This window comes from Polypterus senegalus, chromosome 14 (genome assembly GCF_016835505.1).
Source record: "Polypterus senegalus isolate Bchr_013 chromosome 14, ASM1683550v1, whole genome shotgun sequence".
Classification (NCBI taxonomy): domain Eukaryota; kingdom Metazoa; phylum Chordata; class Cladistia; order Polypteriformes; family Polypteridae; genus Polypterus; species Polypterus senegalus.
The window spans coordinates 103,878,327-103,903,046 of record NC_053167.1 but is presented as its reverse complement, the minus strand read 5'-3'; the positions used below and the strand labels follow the sequence as shown (position 1 = coordinate 103,903,046).

General features: G+C 36.4%; 1 protein-coding gene across 3 annotated transcripts in view; it reads left to right on the top strand.

Moving 5' to 3' along the window:
* The first annotated feature begins 210 nt into the window (after window positions 1–210).
* LOC120514771 (choline transporter-like protein 3) overlaps window positions 211–24,720 on the top strand; it is a 60,286-nt gene continuing 35,776 nt past the window's right edge. For 2 of the 3 annotated variants that reach the window (XM_039735316.1, XM_039735315.1), the window contains exons 1-6: window positions 211–429; window positions 8,782–8,889; window positions 15,285–15,427; window positions 18,291–18,427; window positions 19,564–19,657; window positions 20,744–20,913. In XM_039735316.1, coding sequence (XP_039591250.1) covers window positions 406–429; window positions 8,782–8,889; window positions 15,285–15,427; window positions 18,291–18,427; window positions 19,564–19,657; window positions 20,744–20,913 — 676 coding nt within the window. In that variant the 5' untranslated portion in view covers window positions 211–405. Of the gene's footprint in view, window positions 430–7,109; window positions 7,173–8,781; window positions 8,890–15,284; window positions 15,428–18,290; window positions 18,428–19,563; window positions 19,658–20,743; window positions 20,914–24,720 lie in introns of those variants that run through there. The other variant, XM_039735317.1, reaches the window with a different exon arrangement.

Sequence of the window (24,720 nt, the reverse complement as noted above, 5' to 3'; positions counted from 1 at the left end):
ACGCCTCACTTGCAGCCCAGCAAAAGGATTTTTAAATATTCTCTGAAATGTTTGATTTTTCCATTTCATCATTATTAAAATCGTGCGTTCATGTTCCAAAGTACCAAGCGGACTGCCATTTGACGCCCAAATATCCCGCCCACAAGGTGTGGTAGCTCTTTTGTGTGGAGCCAGGTGGCTTCTCGAATTATTGTGTCGCCATTCGTTTTCTCTTTCGGCTGTCCTAATTTGGGCACAACATTTTGTTCATCCCATCTTTCTTTAATTTGCCCCCACCCACAAAATTCCCTTTACAAAGCTCGTACCATCTGTCTCGATTTCTAATCTTACACCCGATTTTTTGTACCTGCTTGTTCTAAAACTATCTACCCGGATTTTCCCTTATTCTTGATTACTTTCCTTGGGATGGCGTGCTGTGGAAGCAGCGAGGTAGGAATGTCTTCGCTCTGCTCTGTTTTCTCTCTCTCTTTCTCTCGTTCTGGCGCGTGCACGTCGCGCACGCTCACACGTTGCTATGTTAAACTCATTTTCTATATAGAGCCAGTCACCTGTTAGCACACGCGCGCGGGCTGTCGAGGAAGAGTGGCAGGACGCGCGCGTGGCATCCTTTACTAAGTGACGGCGCTTCGAGGCAAAAGGCGATGAAACGCCACTTAACTACTAAGTCCATAAACTGAATGATTGTTTAGGACAAATTACAACGCTTCGGAAGTATCAGCGAATGCAATTAGAAGTGCATTTAAGCATCTTGAAGCGGTAAAGGTATATTTTAATATAGCCACGACACCTATTCGTCTGAGGGCGTAAAGCGTGTTCTTCAAGCATTAAAGAGCTAATTGCGTAGCACGTACTTTGCGGATTTACCACAGGTTGTCGCCTGTCAAAATACTTAGCATCAGTGTACCTATATTTGAACCGCTCACACGTTATTTGTTTATCCAGGCCTCTTTGCCAGTGTGAAGTGCCTAAGCCAGAGTTACAACGTTCATTTTTCCTGCACTGTCAAGTTAATGCACTGCGAAATGAAAACCCGACTCGAGTTTCATTTCAGTCTCAATGTCCTTTTTGTTGTTAAAGGAATTTAAATTTAACAGAGTTTCTTAATGAGAAGTGAAGCAAAGTGACACGTTTTATTGGCTAATTAAACGCATTACAATATGCAAGACAGCTCAGGCCCCTTCTTCAGACAAATTCTAGTGTGTTTAGTTATCCCATAAATGGTGTCATTTTGTTTCACTTTTCATTGCATCCATAATGGCTAACACGGTATGTCACCCCACTACTACACACAGGTTCTTCACAAATGATATGTATAATATTTAACCAAGCTACAAGGCTTATTTTGTAATAGAAAACATGTAGATTCAAAATTTTTATGATCAGACTCATAAACGTTGAGACAGCAGATTATAAAAAGGTAATATTGATTTAATACTACGTCCTTCACAGTAGAAAGCAACCAATTTTTTTCTGCATGGCACATTTTGCAGTTTGCACCTTGTAAAATGTGGATTCCATCCGAATGCATGCACAAAATAGTAGGCAATTTTAATTTTGTGACACAAGTTATTATCTTAACAACTAGGGGGGCAAGCCCAAAAAGGCACCTTGACCTTCAGTTAACTAAAATCACCTAAATACAAACATTGGTGTTATGAATAAATAATTTTTTAAATAGTTGTTCCTGTGAAAGAAAGTTTAGTCGATCAAAAATAAAAACCACAACTTCCTTGATATTAAAAACCACGACTTTCTTGATATTTTAGTTTACAGTATAACTTAAAAATTGCAATTCTGAAAAGAATGATACCAAACATATATATGTAGGTTTTAAAATAAGCCCGATTTAAAGCGTGACAAAAAAGTCACATAAAATCTTTGCACAAAATCGTTGCACTTTTAGGCTTAGGATTTTATATATACTGTATACTTGATGGGTTCGCTCGCTAACCGACGTGTTTGGTTTTCCGGATACATACTTTTAAGATTTTTTTTTCTTTGAATTGTTGCTATTCCTTTAGTTTCACTTTTATTTCAGAACTTCTGTAAAAACAATATTTGGAATCTTTGGAGTCCCAATATGCTGAATCTTTTAATGAGGTCAGTGAGACGTGTGTTTATTGACTTTGTACCATAATTCAGGATAGGTTTCTCTGTTTGGAATTTTAGCACAGACAAAACATCATCAGCAGTTAATTTTTTTTGCAAAGTAACCAATAAATGCATGTGAGGTAAACCACGTTTTTGAAATTCTCTAACTTAAACTTCAAAGCCTTACAATATTTACATACTTCTGACATATCACCTCTGTGGTGGGCTGGCGCCCTGCCCGGGGTTTGTTTCCTGCCCTGTGCCCTGTGTTGGCTGGGATTGGCTCTCGCAGACCCCCGTGACCCTGTAGTTAGGATATAAAAGGTTAGAAAATGGATGGATGACATATCACCTCCGTCCATATATTCGATCTCTTTTCGCCTTTTCATTATTTCTCTGAGTAATAATTTCTTTTTTTTTTTTGCGCTAATGAGATGTTTACTTTCTTTGTTTTAACACTGTCGTTTTTTTCTGCTTTCATATTCTGTATTTCACTCTGTATGTGTTTCGTGCCTACTTTTTTTTTTGAGTCTTTTGAATTCCAGTTTTTATTGTCTCTAACCTGCTCTGCATGTGTTTGGCTCCCTTGTTTTTTAACCTCTTTATTACTTTGTTTTCTGCTGTCTTTTATTTCTGACCTCACTTTGCCCTGCTTTTTTTTAAATGACACCTGGTTCATGGTGATTATTTTTCCTTTTTAGAGTAATAATTTCCATTTGTTTGCGCTACTGCAATCTTTATTTTCTTTTTTTTATACTTTCTAATTTTCCTACTTTCATGTTCTTTAACTTTCTCCACATGTTTATCGTTCCAACGGTTTTTTTTTTAGCTTTTTGAATTCCACTGCTTTCATAATCTCTAACCTGCTCTGCATGTGTTTAGCGCCAGCATTTGTGAACGTCTTTATGAAGTTCTGCTTTGTCTTTTACTCTGTCTTTTAATTCTGAGCTCGACTGGATGTGCTTTTTTCAGTTCCACTTGTTCCGGGCTGACAGTTGCTTTCCTTATTTTCTGAATTTGCACCTAGATTATTCTTTTTCTTTTTTGCTCTTTTTCTCTTCAACGCTTTTGAGTCTCTTTTCTCCTCGTTGCTTTCTTCTTCGCTTAGTCAGCGACGTTTCATTTATAACATATTGTCCTTATACGCTATATATGCACTGAGACCCTGGATCTGTGTGTGCTCAAATCCTTCACATGACTGAATGTTTTGCTGCCCATTGTCTTATTTGATATTGGTTGTAAGTAGTGCGTGTCTTGCAAGAATCTCATGTTCTACATCATCGCGAGACAGTCCTGGGTCAATCTCTTGGCACAAAGTGTCATGTTTAAGGTCCCCGCAAGACGCTCCGTGGCCATTCTCTTTCGTCACGCGGGTCTTTTAAGTGTCTTCCGTGATCTTAATGTAACGATCACGTCTCATCTCCCGTCTTTCTTTCCCAGGATTTATTTTTTTATAATAGAGAGATATAGAGTAGATTAATGCATAATTACTAATTAAAAATGAATCATTCAAAATTATTGGTTTGCAGCAGATGTCTGTCACTGTGCTGTTTTACCAACAGGTTAGAAAGATAACTACACTGTGAGTGGAAAAAAAACACACCAAAATGTTTTTCATCACATCTTCAACAATAGTCGGCTGATTTACTTAATGTTTGATACAAAGTGCATGTAATATGTTTTCCAACAACAGTTGTATTAATTACTCACATCAAACAAACAACATCGCTGCACTAGCTTATTGAACTTAAGTTCGTGTTTTGACATAAATAAAATGAGATTACCTTTTCATTCAAAGTTATCAACAAGATGTGGAACAGTAATTTTAATAAGTGTTTTATGATTTATTAAAGAAGTTGTTCGAAGTGCTTTCCCTTGGCACGGACACAAGCCCTCAGCCTTGGTCTCCACTGATCAATTGCCTTGTCAACAACACTCTGTTTCAGTTCAGCCCAGACAGAGATGAGGCGCTGCTTCAGGTTCTCGATGTCTTGTATTGGAGTCTGGTAGACGCGGGTCTTGCATCAAACCCCTGATTCGAGAGTTGACGGATTGAGGTCTGGTGAGTTTGCTGGCCAAAGGTCTGGTCCAATTAAACCTGGAGTTTCACGACGTAGCAGCTCAACAGTGTCCCGTGCATGGTGTGCTGGGGCGTTGTCCTGCTGGAAGACAAAGAAGTCTCCTGACATGTGTCTGATTGCTGGCAACATGTTCTGTGTCAGCAGGACATCCCGGTAGTATGCACCATTGACTTTTACTCGGGTTCAATGAAGAAAAGCTCTGTGCAGCCAAGTTTGGAGACTGCTACCGATACCATAACTGAGCGGCTGAAGGTAGGGCGGGTCCGCAGTAGGCGCTTGGCATCAGTATCTCGCTTCTTTGTTGTTGATGGTACGCATACAGACGATCATTCTGGGCATTGATAGGTGGTGCCATCGTAAAAACCTTTTCATCTGTGAACCAGATGAAGCTGACGCTGTGCTCTGAAAACTTGTCCAGCAGCTGCTTGCATCGTTTCAAGCGCGACTTCTCGTTGGCTGTTGTTAACTGCTGTGCATGGCGCTTTTCAAGCACTTCAGCTTCAGGTCTTTATGGATTATCTCAACCACAGTTCTTTGGCTTATTCCATTTCTCTAGCTATCTGTCGAAGTTGTTCTGTGAGTCTGTGGTGCGCTTCTTGGCTTAGTACAAGATCGCTAACAGCTTCGATGTTTTCAAGTGTACGCGACCGGCGGTCGACCACTGCCTGGTTGCCGGTCCACAGTGCCGGTCGACAATCTTCGTAGCAGCACATCAAGGCCGCTTTTGTTCCAACCTTTCTGTGGAACTCTTTATCAGTCGCGACTGCTGTAACCCTTTTAGCAGAACCAAATTCTTAATAAAAATTCGGTCTTCTGTACTGAAACCCATTTTTATCTGCAAATTTAGCAAGGGTCAAACTTGTTTACAAACTTTATCGTCTGCATTCGCATGTATCCATGGCAACCAAATTTATAAATAAGTAAGATCTTATACTGCTTTGACCAGGCTTTGACACAAGTTTATACAATGTTCCAAATTTTATCAAAATCGGCCGACTATTGTTGAAGATGTGATGAAAAACATTTTGGTGTGTTTTTTCCACTCACAGTGTAGCTAGTTCTTTCAGACAAGTAGCTGTACTCATGTTCCCAAATTTCAGTTGTTGCCATCAGGCTGTAGATTTAAGTTCTCAAGGGTACAGATTTAAGAACTCATATATTCCTAGAGCTATAAGCATAATTCTTTTACTTGTTGAGATGCTGCTGAATTCTTAAGTATAATCGTGTGTACTCTTACTGAACTTTGTACCAGTTTTAAGTGTGTACCCTTGGTAGAACTAGCTTTCAGCTGTTGTGTCTTTGTTCATATCTTGTATTTGTGTAGCAATGCCTTATGGCTTGTACTTTCTTGCTGCAAACAAATTTCCCTCTGGGTAATAAAGTCTACCTAACCTAACTAAAATAAGGGTTTTAAAAGACCTCCACTGCACTTTGAATAAACAATTCCACCTCATGCAGAGTGGAAAATAAATAATTATCTCGTTGTTGTAAGGCTGTCTCAGTTATTTTGAAAGCTTTTAATCATTCATTTGCACAGGAGCAGCAACATTTCCAGTTCTCTTGTAAAATGTTTGCACTTAATGTCTGCAATTTTTTTTCTTTCCTCATTGTTAAATTAATCCACAACTTCAAAACCATTATTCTTTTGTCAGTTTATATGCTTGGGGCTTGGAACACTCACAATGATCCATGTTTCAATAGTATGGATAATAAAATGCCATTATTCCCTTCTAAATGTACACTTCAAAATCTGTTATAGCAAAAATCGTAACTGATACATCCTTAATGTATAATAGTCTGCCTAGCAAGATACTAACACAGTAGGTCAAGAAAGCCTGAACTTAGCTTGTGTTATTGTATGCGGCAAGAGTAATTTTAGAACCAGGAACCCATTGACATCTCACAAATCTGTTACCATCTATTTTGGATGTTTAGTATTGTATCTTCAATTTTCAGATAATGCTTAAAACCATCACCCTGCACATTTCCTTATCTTTTTGGCATTTATAATGTCAGATTTTATCTTTTTGGCATTTATAATGTCAGATTTTTAATATTTTACTACATGTTTCAGTATTAATTTCAGCTTTTACTGTAAGTTTTTTTGCTTCAGTACTGCTAAATGTCAAGAAAAGCTCGTGTATACAGATTCAAAGCAGTAGCAAAAGAGTGTCTCTGAAAGCTTTGTGAATATCACAATTTGAAAAAACAAGATACAGTATATGAAGTTTTACTTTACATAAAACACTGAATCATGTTTAACATTCAGTTACTGATGAACTTCTCTTTGGAAAAAGTTTAGTTTTATTAAAATATTTTAATATTTGTCATCAGGTAAAAATGCACTAACCATATGTATATTTTGTAAGTTGTATTTACAGTATGTTTGTCTTGTACTAAGTCATTGTAATTCAGTACAAGATTCACATAACTGTTTTTATTATTAGGACAGACTAATGCACAGATACTAATGCTTGTATTTATAGATTACATCTCTGAGATAACCTGCGTGAACTGTGGAGAAATATTTTAGCTTATTTTTTTAAATTTAGGCATGCACTCAATTTGTGTGAGGCAACACAAGATCACACCTTGTAGTGATGAAAATAAAAAATGACATATGGCTGGTGAGCTTGCCCACATGTGCCATTAATACATTGCATAAAAATGTATTAATGTATAAAATAAAATATACACATGCAAGTATGGATTTCACGGTACTTCGTACATGCAACAATAATGATCTTATTGAAATATACATACATTGTGTTTTGTACATGCATAATCTGACAATTGTAATAAACAGCAGATGTTCTCTTCACTTCATGTCTGTAACTACAATTAGTCTGTCTGCCACTGTAGTGTTCTCATTTATTGTGTGGAGTATGACTTGTATCATGAAGTAGTTTAATGCTCTGCCCCTTTTCGGTTTCAATGGAGATTGTCAAAATGAAAAGAAAATAATATTTTGGAGAAATATCTTCAAACCAATAAGGAAAGGTAAAAATATATTTTTATTTATAGAAACGTATTTGCAGATTATTTTCAACTGGCACAGAAAAAAATAGAAATAATGTGGCATGTATTGCTGATCTACTGATTTGCAGTATACCATCAATAAAAGCAACAAACTTAACAATACATTTTGTATACTGTATATACAGTAGAACCTGTACCATTCTCTAAGTGCTTCACATGTATTGAAAAGGACATAGTAGGGATAGAAGCACAGAATGAAACTCTGGTAAACAACAGTGGATAGAAACTAATATCAAAGCAGTAAACCCTAAATAAAAGATAAATATGTGAAACACAAAACTGAAGATCAACACAAGTAAATAACGCACAGGAATAATGTACATATGGTCATAAGTTGTGGTGCCAAGGACCATTATAACAAATTTCTTAGTGGGGAGGAAGGGTAAGAATGCTAGTGGATGTTAAATGCCTTTAAAGTTGCCTTTAAAATCAATATATTAATCAGGCAGATATGTTTATTTTGGGGAAGTTAATCCAAAGTCTTTGAGTTTTTTTTAACAATTGTCACATTGCTTGTAAATATTTTTATTTTGTTTTCATTTATTTGTGATTACAGTATTTGAGTAATTTGTGTTCCTTTTATTTGACTAATTTGTGTTCTTTTTGTCTTATTAAACTTACATGTATCAAGCCAAGAAAATGAGTGGAAATAATGTTTGTTTTTACAGAGACTAGACGGTGCTTTTGTATATGTGACGTAATTACAATATGTAATAACTAGCATTTCCATGCATATTTAATATCAATAGGTATTAGAATCTAATAAGGCAGTAATCAGTTTGCCACCCACAAAACATAGGTTAGATTTTCCCATGACAAGATTTCCAGCATCACTGAACCAGGTTGGGACATAAAACTGTAGTGATTTCAGAGGTCTCATGCAAAGTCATTTAAAGCTTTATAAATTAGCAATTGCAATTTGCATTCAAACCTGGAAGCCAGAGAAGACTTTTCCAGAACCAGCTTTATATGCTCACCACTGCAAGTGTGGGTGAGAACTGTTGCACCAGAGTTTTGAACCAGCTGAAGCTGAGAGAAAAGATTAGAAGGGGCTCCTGCCAATAAAGAATTACAGATGTCAGTGTAGGGTGTTATGAAAGCATGGACACGCATCTCAGTATCAAAAAATGCAGGGATGAGTAGACACAGGATATGTTGGTGAGGTCGAAGCAAGAAACCTTCTTAATGTGATTTTTGTTAGTTGGGTAATAAAAGGAAGAAACAAAAACGATGTCAGTATTACTTGCAGAAGACAAAAGTGTGATAATATTATCATCTAGATTGAGTGCAAAGGAATTTAGGACCACTTAGCAGGAATTGTATTTTGTTGCAGTTTAATTTTTTTACAGTTGTGAATTTCCTCATAGTGCAGTTGGGAAATTTACAATAATATATATTTTTAAAAAAGTGATTGTCATCAATAATTGTTTTCAGTTTAGAAACTTGAAATGATTTTAATTTTTAAAATTATCAGAAAATTCACAACATTTTTCTACGTGGAAAGTTTTAAGTTTGATATTATATCTGTAGCAGATAATCAGTATTACTGAGCTGTGTGATTGTTTTATAGACTGCAAGAGATCAGACCTTTGGTATCAGAACATGGAGACCACTTATCTACCGAAGGTGTACTGATTTACCATGGTTAATATTGTGGTTCCTTTTCTGGACAGGAATGGTAAGTTATTCAATTTGATTACTCAATAATATTAAAGGACTGATTTGAAAGTTAATATAGGTTACATTGTGTTTGTGGAACATATATTCTGTGTTTCTAAAACAAAAACAAGAAGATGCAGAAGTGTTTTAGGAATTGTTTCCACTGATGACTATTTCCTTACCTGCCATATGTTATTAAAATGTATCATGAGTATCTCTATAAATTCAATTTTGTTTATGGACTTACTATAATATGTATATATGTTGCCTTACAGTTTATACTTATTTAAAAATATGGCTAAACTCCATACAAAATTTATGTTAGTTTATGCTTAGCTTCCAGCTGTGTGTTCTTGTAAAATGTACTTGTTTGTATGATACCATCTGTAGAAGTAGGGGGCGCTAGTGCTCCCTTGAACCCTCAGGTACCACGCCAAACACCAAGTAAAAGCGCAATAATAATTATTTTTATTATAATAATGTGCACTAAGCACCCTCCACTCCACACTATTCATTAACCAACCAATCACAAATACAATAACCAATCCTGCGACTCCCAGACGCGTTGCCCTCCTACCACCCAGCTCAGATCGCCGTCTGGGAGCTCCCACAGTCCTTTATACTCCCTGACCCGGAGGTGTTCCTGCCCAACAGTCCACAAGTCCTTATTCCTTCCGGGTCAGGGTAAATAGTCCTTATCTTTACCCCGGAAGCATGTTGTTTCTTCCTGTCACAGGATTATGACGCACTTACGGGTTATAGGGCAAATATGAGTCTACTGGCCTCCCAACAGCGATTCCCAGGGGTCCCCAAGGTATCCAGCAGGGTTGTGCATAAAAGCTACATAGTCCATGAGGCCCTGCTGGAATTCGAGGCCTGTCCATGCTGTCGGGAGAGCTCCTCCTGGTGGCCTGGGGGTGAGGGCCGGAATATGAAGCCGGCCATCCATCACACATCATATAGTAAAGGTATTTTTTACAGCTTCAAAATTGCTCTTGCTGTTCTGTTAGGCCATATACCGTTATAGCGTGTAATCATTTTGGTAATAACTATCCTAATTTAAAGGCTCATGTATAGCATCTTGCAAATTATATGATATTGCTTTGTGAATTTAAACTGATCTGTTAATTTAAACATATTATTAAAATGTAAATTACTGTTTGATCAGTCCACTATATAATGGTGTTTTTTTTTTAATAAATTAATTGATAAATGTGAAAGGGGGTGAAATAATAGCGATGAATTACTTAATCATTTTAATGGCTATTATGTTGTGGATATTACTAGTGCCTAAGATTTATAGTATTCATCAGCTATTACGTCAGCTATAAAGTAAGTGCATGATGGTTTTTCCAACCTAATTAAAAGGTGAGATAGTATCCAGGATGGCACAGCTGTCCACATTGCAAGTTACTTGTGCACTATAAAACAGTGTTGGCTTGAATTGTGCAACTATGGCAAAATAACCTATGTAAAATCCAAAATAAATGTCTAAGCCTAGAACCCATTTCAGTAATCATAAGGTGACCAGATGAAGCAAGGGCTTGCTTCAGTTGCATTTACATTACCATTACTCACACCCCAGGCCCAAAATACAACTGATAAACACTGCACTGCACTGCACTTTGAGCTACATTTTTTTGTATGAAAATGTGCTATATAAATAAATGTTGATTGATTGATTGATTGATTGATTGAACACACATGTTCTGGTTCAGATAGACTTTTAATTAGCACAATAGCTTCATTAAAGGCTCCAAACCACCCCAGAAGATACCTCCAGCCTAATAAGCACAATAATCACGATAGGTTTTTATTCTTTCATTCTCCTTTTCTCTTTCAAATTCTTCAACTCCTTCCCTCCATGCAAGTGTTGCACTATTACGCTCCCAACTGTGACTCCACCAGCTAAAGAGGAGAGGTGCTTTTTAATGTCAGACCCAGAATTATTCTGGCACATCAGAGGTGTAGCTAAGAAGCACTTGTGGGTCAGACAGAGTTACACAATGACATGGGAGTCTCTTTTCAGCTGCAACACCAACAGGGACCAGAAGGACCACCAACAATGCTTTGAGTTACCCAGTATACTAGAACAGAAAATGGCACTGAGGCACAGTCCCCAACAGTCCTTCCATTATTTTGGTCTCATGGCTGGGGAGGTACAATCATCCATCCCAGCTGCCAGCCCATTCATATCTTCCATTACAGATGTCAGATTGTCAACCTGTTGATTATAATATCATGTTTAGGCTACCATGCTTAAACATCTTTAAAAAAGTCTGAATCAAGCATCAATTCCATCCACCCATGTTTACCATCAGCTTATCCAAAGTAGGATCATAGTAGCCAGGGTGTATCCCAGTAGAAACAGGCACAAAACAGGAAGAAACCTTGGAAGCCAAACCGTGTGACCCTCTCAAAACAAATCAGTACACACACAAACACACAAATTTTGGGGGCAATTTATACTAAACAATTGCCCTGTCAGCTAAGACAGCAGGCCGTAATAAGTTAAAAAAGAAGAGAAAATAATATTAGGCAAGTACCTCCTATCTTAAAGTTAAAACTATATGATACAGGTTCTTTAAATTGTGCAGTAAAGTTATTGATCTACGGTTTGTATTTAAGCAAACAAATCACGAAGAAAACTAGAGGTGTGGGAATTCTCATACATAGAACTGTACCATTTGTAGCATCAGATGCAGTATTGGATCCTGAAGGGAGATATGTAATGGTCATGGGAGACTTATCTAACTGTAAAATAATTTTGATAAATGTTTATGCACCTAATGTTGATGATAAGGAATTTATACAAAATTTATTTGCATCCATTCCCAATCTGAACACTCATAAAGTTATAATGGCTGGGGACTTTTAATTGTGTTCTAAATCCACTTTTAGATAGGACTTCCTCCACAGGTGGAATGGCATCTAACACTGCAAAGATAATTACAAAGTTTATAACTGATCACAACTTATCAGACCCCTGGAGGTTTTTAAACCCAAATTCAAGAACATATTCCTTCTACTCACCAGTACATCATTGCTACTCAAGGATTGATTACTTCTTTATAGACAATAACTTCTTGCCTAAGATTAAATCTTGCAAATACGATGCTATTGTTATTTCTGACCATGCACCTATGATCTTGGAGCTAAAATTACTAAGCCCCATACACTCACCCCACAGATGGCCTCAACCCGCTTTTATTAGCTGAGAGAATTGTACTGAATTTATATCCAAACAAATCAAATTTTTTCTAGATACAAATACATCCCCCGAGATCTCTGCAGGAATACTCTGGGAAACTCTTAAGGCCTTCTTAAGAGGACAGATTATCTCATATCTTTCCCACAGAAATAAATCCAAGCCAAGAAAGTAGCAGAGATAAAAGCGAAATTACTAAAATAGATGAAGAACATGCCAGACTACCAAGTGAGACTCTACATAGGAGGAGGCAGGCTCTACATTCAGAATTAAACCTCTTGACAACTAAAGAAACTGAACAACTAATTTACAAATCCAGACATCATTATTATGAACATGGAGAAAGCTAATAAGCTTTTAGCTCAACAAATTCACAAGCAAGAAGTGCATAGCGCAATCTCGGTAATCACTAACACTAACGGAGATAAAATCATCGAACACAAAAATATAATGCACACTTTCAGAGACTACTATAAATCCCTATATACTACTGAGTTTAAAGAAGACAATACACAATCTAATGCATTTCTGGATACATTACAGATACCACAAATAGACGCTTTAAGTGTGGAGGAACTTGATAAACCTCTGGCATTATCAGAATTACTAGATGCTATAAAGTCACTCCAAGGTGGAAAGCAGCAGGCCCTGATGGCTACCCTGCAGAGTTTTACAAGAAATTCTCCGCTCAGCTAGCTCCCTCCTATTAGCAACATTTACAGAAGCCAGAGATAACCAATCTCTTCCACAAACCTTTCGCCAAGCACTAATCACTGTCTTTCCAAAACAAAATAAGGACTTATTACAATGTGCATCATACAGACCAATTTCACTTCTGAATAACGACGTTAAAATACTCTCTAAAATCATAGCTAGAAGGATGGAGAAAGTGCTCCCTCGTAATATCACAAGACCAAACTGGATTTATTAGGGGCCACACTTATCTTCAAATCTTGACGCCTGTTTAATGTAATATACTCACCAACTAAATCAAACACCCCAGAAATATTATTATCATTGGATGCAGAAAAAGCATTCGACATGATTGAATGGAAATACCTTTTACTACATTGGAGAAGTTTGGGTTTGGCCCAACATTTGTGCATGGATTAAATTACTGTATACTAACCCAGAAGCTTCAGTTTGCATCAACAACATTTGCTCAGACTACTTTAAACTAGAACGTGGCACTAGACAAGGATGCCCTTGTCACCGCTGCTGTTTGCATTGCCATTGAACCACTGGCAATACATTGTCGAAATACTGATCAGATAAAGGGGATTAGCAGAGAAGGACTGGAACAGAAAATCTCATTATATGCAGATGATATGGTACTGTATATATCGGACCCAGAAAATTCTGTGCCTGCAGTCTTAGCAGCACTCACAGAATTTCAAAAGATCTCTGGTCTCAGAATTAATCTGAATAAAAGTGTACTCTTTCCAGTGAATTCTCAAGCATATAATATTAGATTAGACACCCTACCTTTTATCATTGCAGAACAGTTTAAATACCTAGGGTAAACATCACAAGTAAACATAAAGCTCTATATCAACAAAATTTCGCGTCTGCATGGAAAAAAATTAAACAAGACTTGCATAGATGGTCAACCCTTCATCTCACACTAGCTGGAAGAATTAACACTGTTAAGATGAATATTCTTCCTAAGCTCCTTTTTATTTCAAAACATCCCAATATACATTAATAAATCATTCTTTAAGCAATTAGATTCAACAATAACCTCATTTATTTGGAATTCAAAACATCCACGCATCAAAAGAGCGACCCTACAAAGACAAAAGGCAGAAGGCGGCATGGCTCTACCTAACTTCCAGTTTTATTACTGGGCAGCAAATATACAGGCGATAAGAACCTGGACACAAATAGAAGAACATACACAGGCTTGGACCGCAATAGAAGTAAAATCCTGCAGTACTTCTTTGTATTCCTTGCTCTGTGCTCCAATAAACACACGCTATCGGCAATATACAAATAACCCAATTGTGCTCCACTCACTTAGAATCTGGAACCAATGTAGAAAGCATTTTAAGACGGAGAAGCTTCTATCTGTGGCACCCTGCAAGAGAACCACCTCTTTCAACCTTCACAAACATATGCAGTTTTAATATCTGGAAAAATTTGGAATTAACTTGCTTAGAGATCTTTATATAGACAACGTCTTTGCATCCTATGAACAATTACATTCCAAATTTAACATTCCAGCTACACATTTCTTTCACTATCTTCAAATCAGGAACTTTGTTAAACAGAACCTTCCAGATTTTCCTCATCTTGCACCCTCATCCATGCTGGAAAAATATTGCTCAATCTCAAGGACTTAGACTCCATCTCTACAATATATAAAATCATTTTACAATCCCTCCCTTTCAAAGATCCAAGAGGACACTGGGAAAAAGATCTCTCAATTAATATATCAGAAAAGGAGTGGAAAGTAGCAATGCAGAGAATTCACTCGAGCTCCATATGCGCCAAGCATACAATTATACAACTCAAAATTATATATCGAGCACATCTGTCTCGACTAAAACTCTCAAAATGTTTCCAGGGCATGATCCAACCTGCGAACGTTGCAACCAAGTCCCAGCCTCACTAGGTCACATGTTCTGGGCCTGCACCAAATTAACATTATTCTGGACAAAATTTTTTAATTACCTTCAGACAGCCTTGGACTCACAATCCCTCCTAACCCATTAACAGCTGTGTTTGGGGTTCTTCCAGAGGGCTTAAAGTGGAGAAAGACAAACAAATTGTGATTGCATTCACTACACTTTGGCACGCAGACTTATTCTGATAAACTGGAAGAACCCAAACTCTCCTCTTTTAAGTCAGTGGGAAACTGATGTGTTATATTATTTGAAGTTGGAAAAATCAAATACTCAGTTAGAGGATCTGTACAGACTTTTTCAAAACATGGCAGGATCTAATCAGTAATATTTTAAAATAAGTTAATAAAGCACAGAGAATTTATTAATTTAGGTATGTTTACAAGCCTTAAATTTACACGTTTGGCTTGCTCTCTCTCTCAGGGTGGGGATCGATCTGTTCTTAACTCAATTTTTCTTTTTGTAAAAACTTGATTGCTTTGTATGGATTGTAATAAAATTAATAAAAATAAATTAATAAATAAAAAATAAACAAATCATTTTATGAAATGTATTGTAAATTTGTTCCTTTTATATGTGTAGATGTTTATAGCAGGTTATTCTATAACAGCTGGTTCAGCAGAACGTTTGATATTTGGACATGACAGCTTTGGTAATGTTTGTGGTCGTAAAAACTTGCCTATTAAGGGGGCTGCACTGTCAGGAAAAGACATGACACATCATATGTAAGTAGTCTTTTATTTTGATAAATAAGGAAATATTTGTTTGATATTTGCAAATACAATACTATGCTTTAACTGATGTTTTTTATCCTTCAAAACACAAAGACAAAATATTATTTCTGATTGTTACCTGATTTTATTGTCAACATAAAGAAATTTTATGTTTCATCTTGCACCAATATTATATGTTTATTTCCCATTAATGTGTTTTAAAACAGTAAATTTAAAAGTCTGATGTAAAAATGTCATACTTTGCCCAGTAATTGTAGTGTACTGAGTGTGACTTGCATTTTGATACAGTGTTCTATTAAGCTTCTGTACATACTATAGTTTTGTGTCCTACAGTTTTCTAGTCAGTTCTCTGAGTGCTACAATAAAACAATAACCTTTTTGCATCTTCTGATGTTTTACTGCATTATTGAACATACATACTATAACAACATCAATTCCTTTTCATGTGGCATGGTGCTCAGGGCATTTCATTATTTACTTTGTATGTTTATTAGTAGGAACCTCCACCAAGCCCCTAAACCCCAGACACACAAAACCCAACACAACTCGAGTTCAAAATAAAGGATTTTTAATCCACTCAGAATCCACTCAGCTCAAATTTATAACAATACACAGACTTTAAGTGCTCCTTCTGTTCTCCAATGAGCTTTGCCTTCTTCCACCCAGTTCTGACTCACTTGAAGTATGGAAGTAGGCTCCTTTTATTCTTGAACCGGGAGTACTTCCAGTGGCATGTCATGGATTTTTGGAAACACTTCCAGGAAACCAGGGACGTCCTCACCCGGCAGTGCCCTCCATCATTCTTCAAGGACCCCTACAGGGTTGCATTTCCGAACTCCAAATCCCATGCAACCCTACGGATGTCCAGACTGGAACTATTGGTGAAAATCACGTATTACCTTGGGGAATTAACTGCTCCAACTCTTTTAGTGCACTCATCCTTTGAGCATTACATTCAGAATGGGAATTATAAGGCATCCTGGACGAATAATGTTTGCAATATGTCAGTCCTTCCTTTATGGGTAAAAAAATCCTCCTTGATCCTGGCCAGGATGCCCATCTCTCCTCCTGAGCACTTACACTTTGAATAGCTGCGTAAAGCAGCATGTGAATTCACTAGACAGACAAAAGATAAAAATGTATACTTTTAAAGCACATAACCACTTTTTTTTACAGCTGGGTGACTTTGCTTATCCCTAGAATTCCTGAAGCCTATGAAAAAACTTGTAATCGCGGCTCACCTTAAATCCCTTTGCACTTCTCCATCAGCATCTTTTGTTTTGTAAATGCATCGATCAGCACAAGTAGCAAGCAGCCTGCTGTCCCATCCCTGCCTTGACTGAGCTTAGCTCGGGCAAAAATTTCTCACAGCTCAAGCGTGTGAGATCTGGAGTTGTATAGGGTAAATAATACAGTATATCGTTATTTGGAATATATGCATTTTATGTGTGTTCCATGTCAACAAAGATCTGGTTATGTTTAGGATGAAAGGAAATTCGAGAAATGCAAGAAATGCTGAACACATACCTAAAGCAGAAACTTTTGTTATACTAATAATGACATTAAGTGTATTATGTATGAAGACTTTAGTCCAAATATCAAATAAACGTGTGCTTTTATTCAAGAATATAATCAAAGTAAAAAGAGTTAAAAACTCAAGCTCAAATATCTATCGACAGGGAGTTTACACGCATTCTTGAATGGTGCAGAGGTAAGAACTGCTGCCTTATAACCTGTAGGTCCCGGGTTCGAGACCCAGCACTCTGCATTTTCAGTAGTGAGCTGCTGTTATTATTATTTTTATTTCTACAATATAATAAAAACATACATTTGATTTGAGTTTGTAACACCCGGTGTAAATTTCGGCTACTTGTAAAAGTTAGAGCTTGTTTTTTTATTATTTTGTTTTGTTCTCTTAGTGATGTTCATGTGGTACAACGAACTTGCTTCTCCCTCTCTGTGTTGATGCCATTTTTCTTTATTCTTTTCACAAGAGCAGCACTGTGGCTGATGCATTCTCAGAACTATTTGTTGTACCGGCAATCAAAGATACAATGTCCTGTAACCGCTATCACACAGGACAAAGGCAGGACTGTAGCAACAGACAGCTTCTTTTCAGTGCTTTCGCCGGCTAATAGACTGCTGCACTCTGCTTGGCATAATAAAGTAAAATGGGATTTCCACCTGCAGCTAAAGTCATTTCAGTATGCAAGCAATTCGCCACGCTGCTATTTAGATCTGACAGCGCCGTGCTGACGGTGTATGCTCCCAAGAAGAAGAAGCCTTTGATTTCAGTCTGTGACAGCCGGTGTAAAGTTTGGGTGCATACTGTCAATGGTACATATACTACATTATCAAAAATAAACAAAAACAAAACAGTGTCATCTTTATGTGATCAGTATAACAGCTTATCTTTGCAGTAAAGACAGCTAACAGCTAAATTTGCAATAAAGGAGGCCAATGCAGTGTAGCCACTGCTTCCCCTGGAGATTTTCAGTTACCCCTCAATTGTCCTTGTATGCTACGAGATTAATTTTGGCAGCTTGTCCTCAATACATTGTTAGAATGCTCTACCAACTTATAAAAATGTGTAGTTAGTTCATTCTATCAACATGGAACTATAAAACACATCCTTGTTTAAAAAACAGATTTATATAAATAAAAAAAAAATAAAGAAACAAATGCTGATAATGTTGATAAATACTGTGCTGTGTAATTAGTGTTCAAAATAAACAGGTGTATGTTTAAGATTAGTTGTGCTTTAATGTTAGAATTTTGTATATTTTTAAGAAATATTTAGTTCTCCATTTAGTTGTTTATTTGATAAAAAAAAATTATTTTGTTTCTGTCTTAGTCACATTTTTCTGCTAAATTCCTGCAATCTGAAAATTAAAAACCTGCGAATAAATTCTGTTGCTCTGTGCGTCTCAAGCTGTCCCCAGAAACAGCTTAACACTGCCAAGGATTTACAGACTTTTGCCGAAAGAAATGGTATGTACAGAATACATTTTCAAATGTATTTATATGTTCAACAATTTGTACTGTACTTACATTATTTATATGTATTGTGTATGCTAGTGTATTACAAAAAGTTTCTAGTTAGAATGTTTTTTATTTGATTTTTACGTTACTTAATTGGTTTCTAGTGATGGCCAAAAAGTATTTTTAATCTCACGTTTTGATTAAGAATGGATATAACAAACTTCCTAATCATCTGCAAGATTTTGAATTGTAGACCCACTTCTTCTCCTTATTTATTTGTTAAGAGTCTTCTCTAGATGCCTGTTCTATGAGAAAGTGTATTATCTTCATTTTCAATAAAAACATTGAGTTAAAAGTCTTCTCAGCCATCACCACAAACTACTTGGGGTGGAGAGTACTTTTAAAGGAGGGCCGCTCATAGTTGTAGCACAATTTCATATAAAAAATTCAAGGGGGATAAATTGTACCATATTATTTAGTAGACAATAACACATTGGAAACCTTTACTGAGTACTTAGTACTGTCAGAGACTGCTGACTTAACATTACCTAAAAAAAAAGGTAACTGTTAATTAGAATGCCTATTTAAGAATGCATGCCAGGGTTAATTGAGTCATACCTTTACATAGACTGCTTAGATAAAAAGCAAAGTGGTTTCTAAATCTCCTTGAGCAATTTGTGTACATTTCTTAGCGCATAACTACCTTATAACAATAATTACCTTATACCAGGCATGTGCAGCATTATTTTGTAATATTAAGCAACATTATTTTTGTAATATTAAGTCTTGATGTACTTTACAAATTGTATATTTATCATATACATAAAGCTTCCAGCTTGTCATTTACGTTCTCTTAATAAATCTTATTTTGGAGCATGGGGATTCACATTTTTAACAATACATTTAGATGTAGTGGCTAGATGTTAGTTTTCATTTTCATAGTTATAAAACATCTAATAACATTAATCATAATCCTCTTTGTATGAAGACCATTTTTTAATTTATTCACACTCACTTACTCACTAAATACGTTTAACATTAGAATGTATTTTTATAAATGTACAATTTATGACTTCTTTATACTGAGTAGCTATAATATAAAACAGAATAAAAATCTGAGTCAATTTTATCGTCTCTTTTTGTAGGTTCCTACCTTTGTGTCTACAGTTTAAACAGTTCAGAGTATACTGATAATTCCAAGTCAGCTAACCTCTGTCCTCCTTTGCCTGTGTCTTCAAGGTATTTTAGTTCTAATTTATTATTATCATTACAGGAGCAGCTTAAAGATTTCATGTCCATTTCTTATTGCACTGAAACTGAAATTGTTTGTTATTATAAAGGCTAAAACGGGTTGCTTGAGGGCCAGTAAGAGGAATTCAGCAAAGTACTAAGAGTGAGTTTTTATTATCGAAATAGCATTCAGGTATTGAGTATATTTTCAATTTATTTGTATTTTAGAGAAAATCTATATTCATTTGACATTTAATGCCATATTAAAAGATCACACTTACATATTGTCTACAACGTTTATTTGATTTTGTTTACCTGTCTTGATAAATCTTTCTGTGAAAGAACCATTTGTATTTGCTTTTATTTAGTGGTTTTCTCCGTAATCATTTGTCTGTTTTAAATATCCTTGATGTAAGCACAGTGAAAGGATGCAGACAGTAGAAACACAACAATGAAAAAACAATAGTCCACTCATGTCTGGTATATAGCCCTGTTGTTGCTAGCCCAGACAGGTTCTATGTTCCCTACATTTTCTCAAAGTATATTCAAAGTCAATTTTTTCCATCTACCAATGAGTTGTCACACTCTGCCTCTCAACGTACAACTCACTAAAAACTGGCAGAAATTGGTCTTTGTAATATGCATTCTTTGGTGCCTGATGTCCAATGTCAGACATCAGCTCCAATCATACACTGTACCGCTTTTTGTAAGTGAATGCCTCAGCTGCTTATTTTAGGGTAAGAAGTCTTAGACAGATCCAAAGGAAAGTAAAAACTTTTGTAAGTATTTATAGTTCTGTTAGTATACCCTGAGCTATTTCCTTGCATCGCTGTGATTCAAGTATTATGGAAATGGTTGTACAATGTACTGGCTACACTTGGGAGGGTCTCCTTACTTTATTAGAAAATTTTTATTGTTGTTGGCATGAGACCTCCTACTGTGCTAGGGTTTTCTATCATAACCCCTTCAAGGCTTTCCTTTTGTAAAAACCTTATCACTTACTTCCTTCCTTGTGCTCTTTTGTTTCTGGTATAGGTAAGTAGATAATTTATACACAGTATCACATTCTTTCGATTGTTTCCATTTCTCTTACAGCAAATCATCGCCTTTCTTTCATCACTGTGTTCCACAAAACCCAGAGTGCTACAGACAGTTTGTACCAGTTCTAGTTGGTACACTCAATGAAGTTGATTTTTTTCATCGGATGATAGCAGGGATCATGGCAAGCAAGGAGAGTATAACAGGACTTAGTCTTCTTGCAGCAGGTAATATTTTTGCTGAATATAACTACAATACATACCTATATAACTAGATCTATGTTTGTACTGTTTTTATTATTATACTGAGAAGACATTGGTTTGTGTTTGAATACAAAACCTTCTTTTACTTTTCTTAGGTCAACAAAAGAGCAGATTCAGGTCCAAATGAAATAGATAATTACATTAATTAGTAAAAGAAGATATAAGAAGAAATAATGTTACCAGCGTACTTAATCAAACACAAACTCTTACATTTTGGAAGTTCTGTTAAGGTTACCAGTAGATCAAGACATTAGTCACACAGTTACAAAAGCATGGCGGAGTATGATATCCACCTCTTTGGTTAAAGCCATTATATGCAGCAATGGTAAATTGATAGCTTATTGTAAATAGCACACATTATTGAAATAACATAGTTGAATTTACATATACATTTGCTTTAAAAATGTATACAAATTTACATTTTTCATGGTTATTTTATCAAATTCTGATTGTCATGCACTGTAGTTGTCAAATTCTGATTGCACTTCTGTGTGATTAGCTAGGCTCTTTCTTAAAACAGAGTGAGTGAAACTTAATTATTGATAGAAAAAGAAAAAAACTTTGGATAGGCAGTGCTCAGGGGCCTAATGTATAACACCGTGCATAGAATTCACACTAAAGCATGGTGTATGGATAAAACCAGAAATGGGTGTATGCACAAAAAAATTTGGATGCATTAAACTGTACATAAGCAAAGTTCCACGCACTTCCCCTTTATAAATCAATGTGAATTTTAACACGCATGCCCATGCCTACAGCCCTACCATTTCGCATAATTGAATTCGGTGTTTTGTTAAAAAACAATGGTAAAAGCATGTATAAAAAGAAGAATTTCAAAAAAGAAGTGGTCAGATGTTAAAGTTGAGGTGAATAGGTGAGTGTCTGAGTGTCATACAGAAGTGTGTTAGGGCCACAGAACAGAAAAAAAAAATAGGGACACAGTGAAGAAAAATGGTTTATGTAGAGATAAAAGTTGAAAGGTTGAATTTAATCTGGAAATTTCCACTTTAATCTCATAGTTTATTTTGTCATTAAAGTAGAATGTTACAAACTTCTTCTTAAAGTCGATGTTTAATTTACTAGAGTTTCTTAGATCCCATTATAACTAAAGCAGCATGTTAAATGCTTTGTATTCTATGTGTTTCCTTTACCCAGTTGGTACGTGTTTCTTAAACAAGGTTTCTCTTATGCCGACAGGAGCATGCAGGCAGTGATCACCACACAGAATATATTACTGTACATTCATGATATTACTCTGAACATTTTAGAATACTAAGATGTATACTTGATATCATTGTCATGGTGAAATGCATTAAAGCATGTATTAAACATGTGGGGGCACAGTGGCACAGCGGTAGCAATGAGCTGGTGCCCCATCGAGGGATTGTTCCTACCTCCCACAAGATGCCTGTTGGGACTGAATAATTTATTGCAGCTGTATTGTGTCTGTCAAATGTATCAACCCACAATTACTATCTTTTTGTTTTCTTTCTCCATGTAACTAATCACCACACACAATAAGCGTTTGTAATAAATGAAAAATTAGCTGTATGTTTACTATGTTGATTCTTCAAAACTTTAAGGGACATTGAAAAATCTTTGTATACATGTTAATTATCCCATCAATCCATCAATCCAGGGTCACACCAGTCCCAGCAAGCTTAGAGCACAAGGCAGGAGCAATCCCTGGATGGGCCACCCAGCTCATGGCTACCGCTGCGCCAAGGTGCCACCACATGTTTAATTATTAATACATTCATATAGATTATTTAAATGAAGTTAACAATTTATTTCTTAACTGAATGAATACCATCTTTCAGTTTGTATGTTCTTTAAACAGTGGAAGGACCGGAAATGGCAGCTTTCGTCCTCCACTGTAAGGGGAGACTGGAAAGGTGGTTACTGACTATGTCACATTTTTATCCATCCGTGCCATTCTTACCTGGTCCCTAGACTATTTACACTATGTGCAGGGTAGAAGGGTATAGGTTTATGGGGCATTGGGACTCCTTTTGGAACAGATGGGACCTGTTCCGCCGTGACGGGTTACATCTGAACGGAGGGGCACCAATGTATTGGGGAGGCGTATGTGTAGGCTAGTCGAGGATTGTTTAAACTAGGGAATGGGGGCAGGGAGTTTAGGACAGGCCAGATTTAGATCTATACATGGAAGAACAAACAATGGTGTAGAAATAAAAATGCATAGTAATGTAAATTTTAAGCAAACACGTAAAGATAGAAGGATTAACACATTAAAAATAGCTTGCCTTAATGTTAGAAGTATCAAAAATAAGGTAAGTGAGTTGGAGTTGTATGTAGCAGAGCATAATTATGATATTATAGCAATAACGGAAACCTGGCTAAATAACAAAGATGGGGATGAGTGTAACATAGAGGGATACACATTTTTTAGGAAGGATAGACAGAACAGAAAAGGAGGTGGGGTTGCTGTTTATGCCAAACAGGGTTTAAATGTAAGTCATCTTCAGTTGGATGATGAGCCCCATCTTAGTGAGGACATGTGGCTTCGCCTGGAAAATATTAGGGAAAAGGTCTTATTTTAGGAGTGTGTTATAGACCACCCAATTCAGACAGTAATTTCAACACACATCTTTTAGTAATATCAAAAGGCAAGTTTACAGGGGATATTATAGTCATGGGGACTTTAATTATCCAAATATTAACTGGGATAACCTTACAGATGGAGGAGCACAAGAGCAGGAGTTTTAGAAGTAATCAGCGACTGTTTTTTAACACAGCATGTTAAAGCACCAACAAGGGGTGAAGCCTGTCTGGATTTAGTATTCTGTAATAATCAGGATAGAATTGAGGGTGTAGAGGTGATTGAACCACTAGGGTCAAGTGACCATAATGTAATACAATTCTCAGTATTTTGTAAGAGTACAGATGCAAAGACTAAAATTGTTAAGTTGAACTTTAGTAGGGCTAATTTTGAGCAGATGCGACAAAGTCTAAGTAGGATAGACTGGGATAAGCTTTTAAATGTGGAGACAGTCGAGGAGCAGTGGAACAGGTTTAAAATGTTTTACATGTAATGCAGGACAGATACATACCTAAATTTGGAAGTAATAGGAAACTAAAAAAAACTCCACGATGGATTAATAAAGATTTAAAAAGAAGTTGCAAAGGAAAAACTGCTGTATAAGGCATATAAGACTAATGACTGCAAAGAGAACCGTAGCGTATGAGAAATGAGGGCAACCATTAAGAAGGATATCAGAGAGGCTAAAAGACAGTTGGAGAGGAATATAGCAGATAAGGCGAAAGAAGACCCCAAGAGATTCTTTCAGTATTTTAGTAGTAAAAGAACAGTTAAGGAGGAGGTCAAGTTCATCAGGAATAGTAAAGGGAATTAAAAGATACAGACAATGAAATAGCAGATGCCCTAAACTTACATTTTTAGGTGTTTACAAGTGAGCAAGTGGATAACCTCCCAGAGGTAAACGCAACTACTAAGGAGGTACTGAGGGATTTGGAAATTGTAGAGGGAGAAGTGCTGCTCAGATTAAATAAGATGAAATCAAACAAATCACCAGGCCCAGATAATATTTATCCTCGTGTTCTTAAGGAGGCTAGTGAGTACATATATAAACCCTTGACACATATTTTTAGGAAGTCACTGTGCACTGGAGAGATTCCAAAGGACTGGAAAATGGCAAATATCATCCCATTATATAAAAAGGGTGACAGGGCAGATCCAAGCAACTATAGGCCAGTAAGCTTAACAAGCATCACAGGAAAATTAATGGA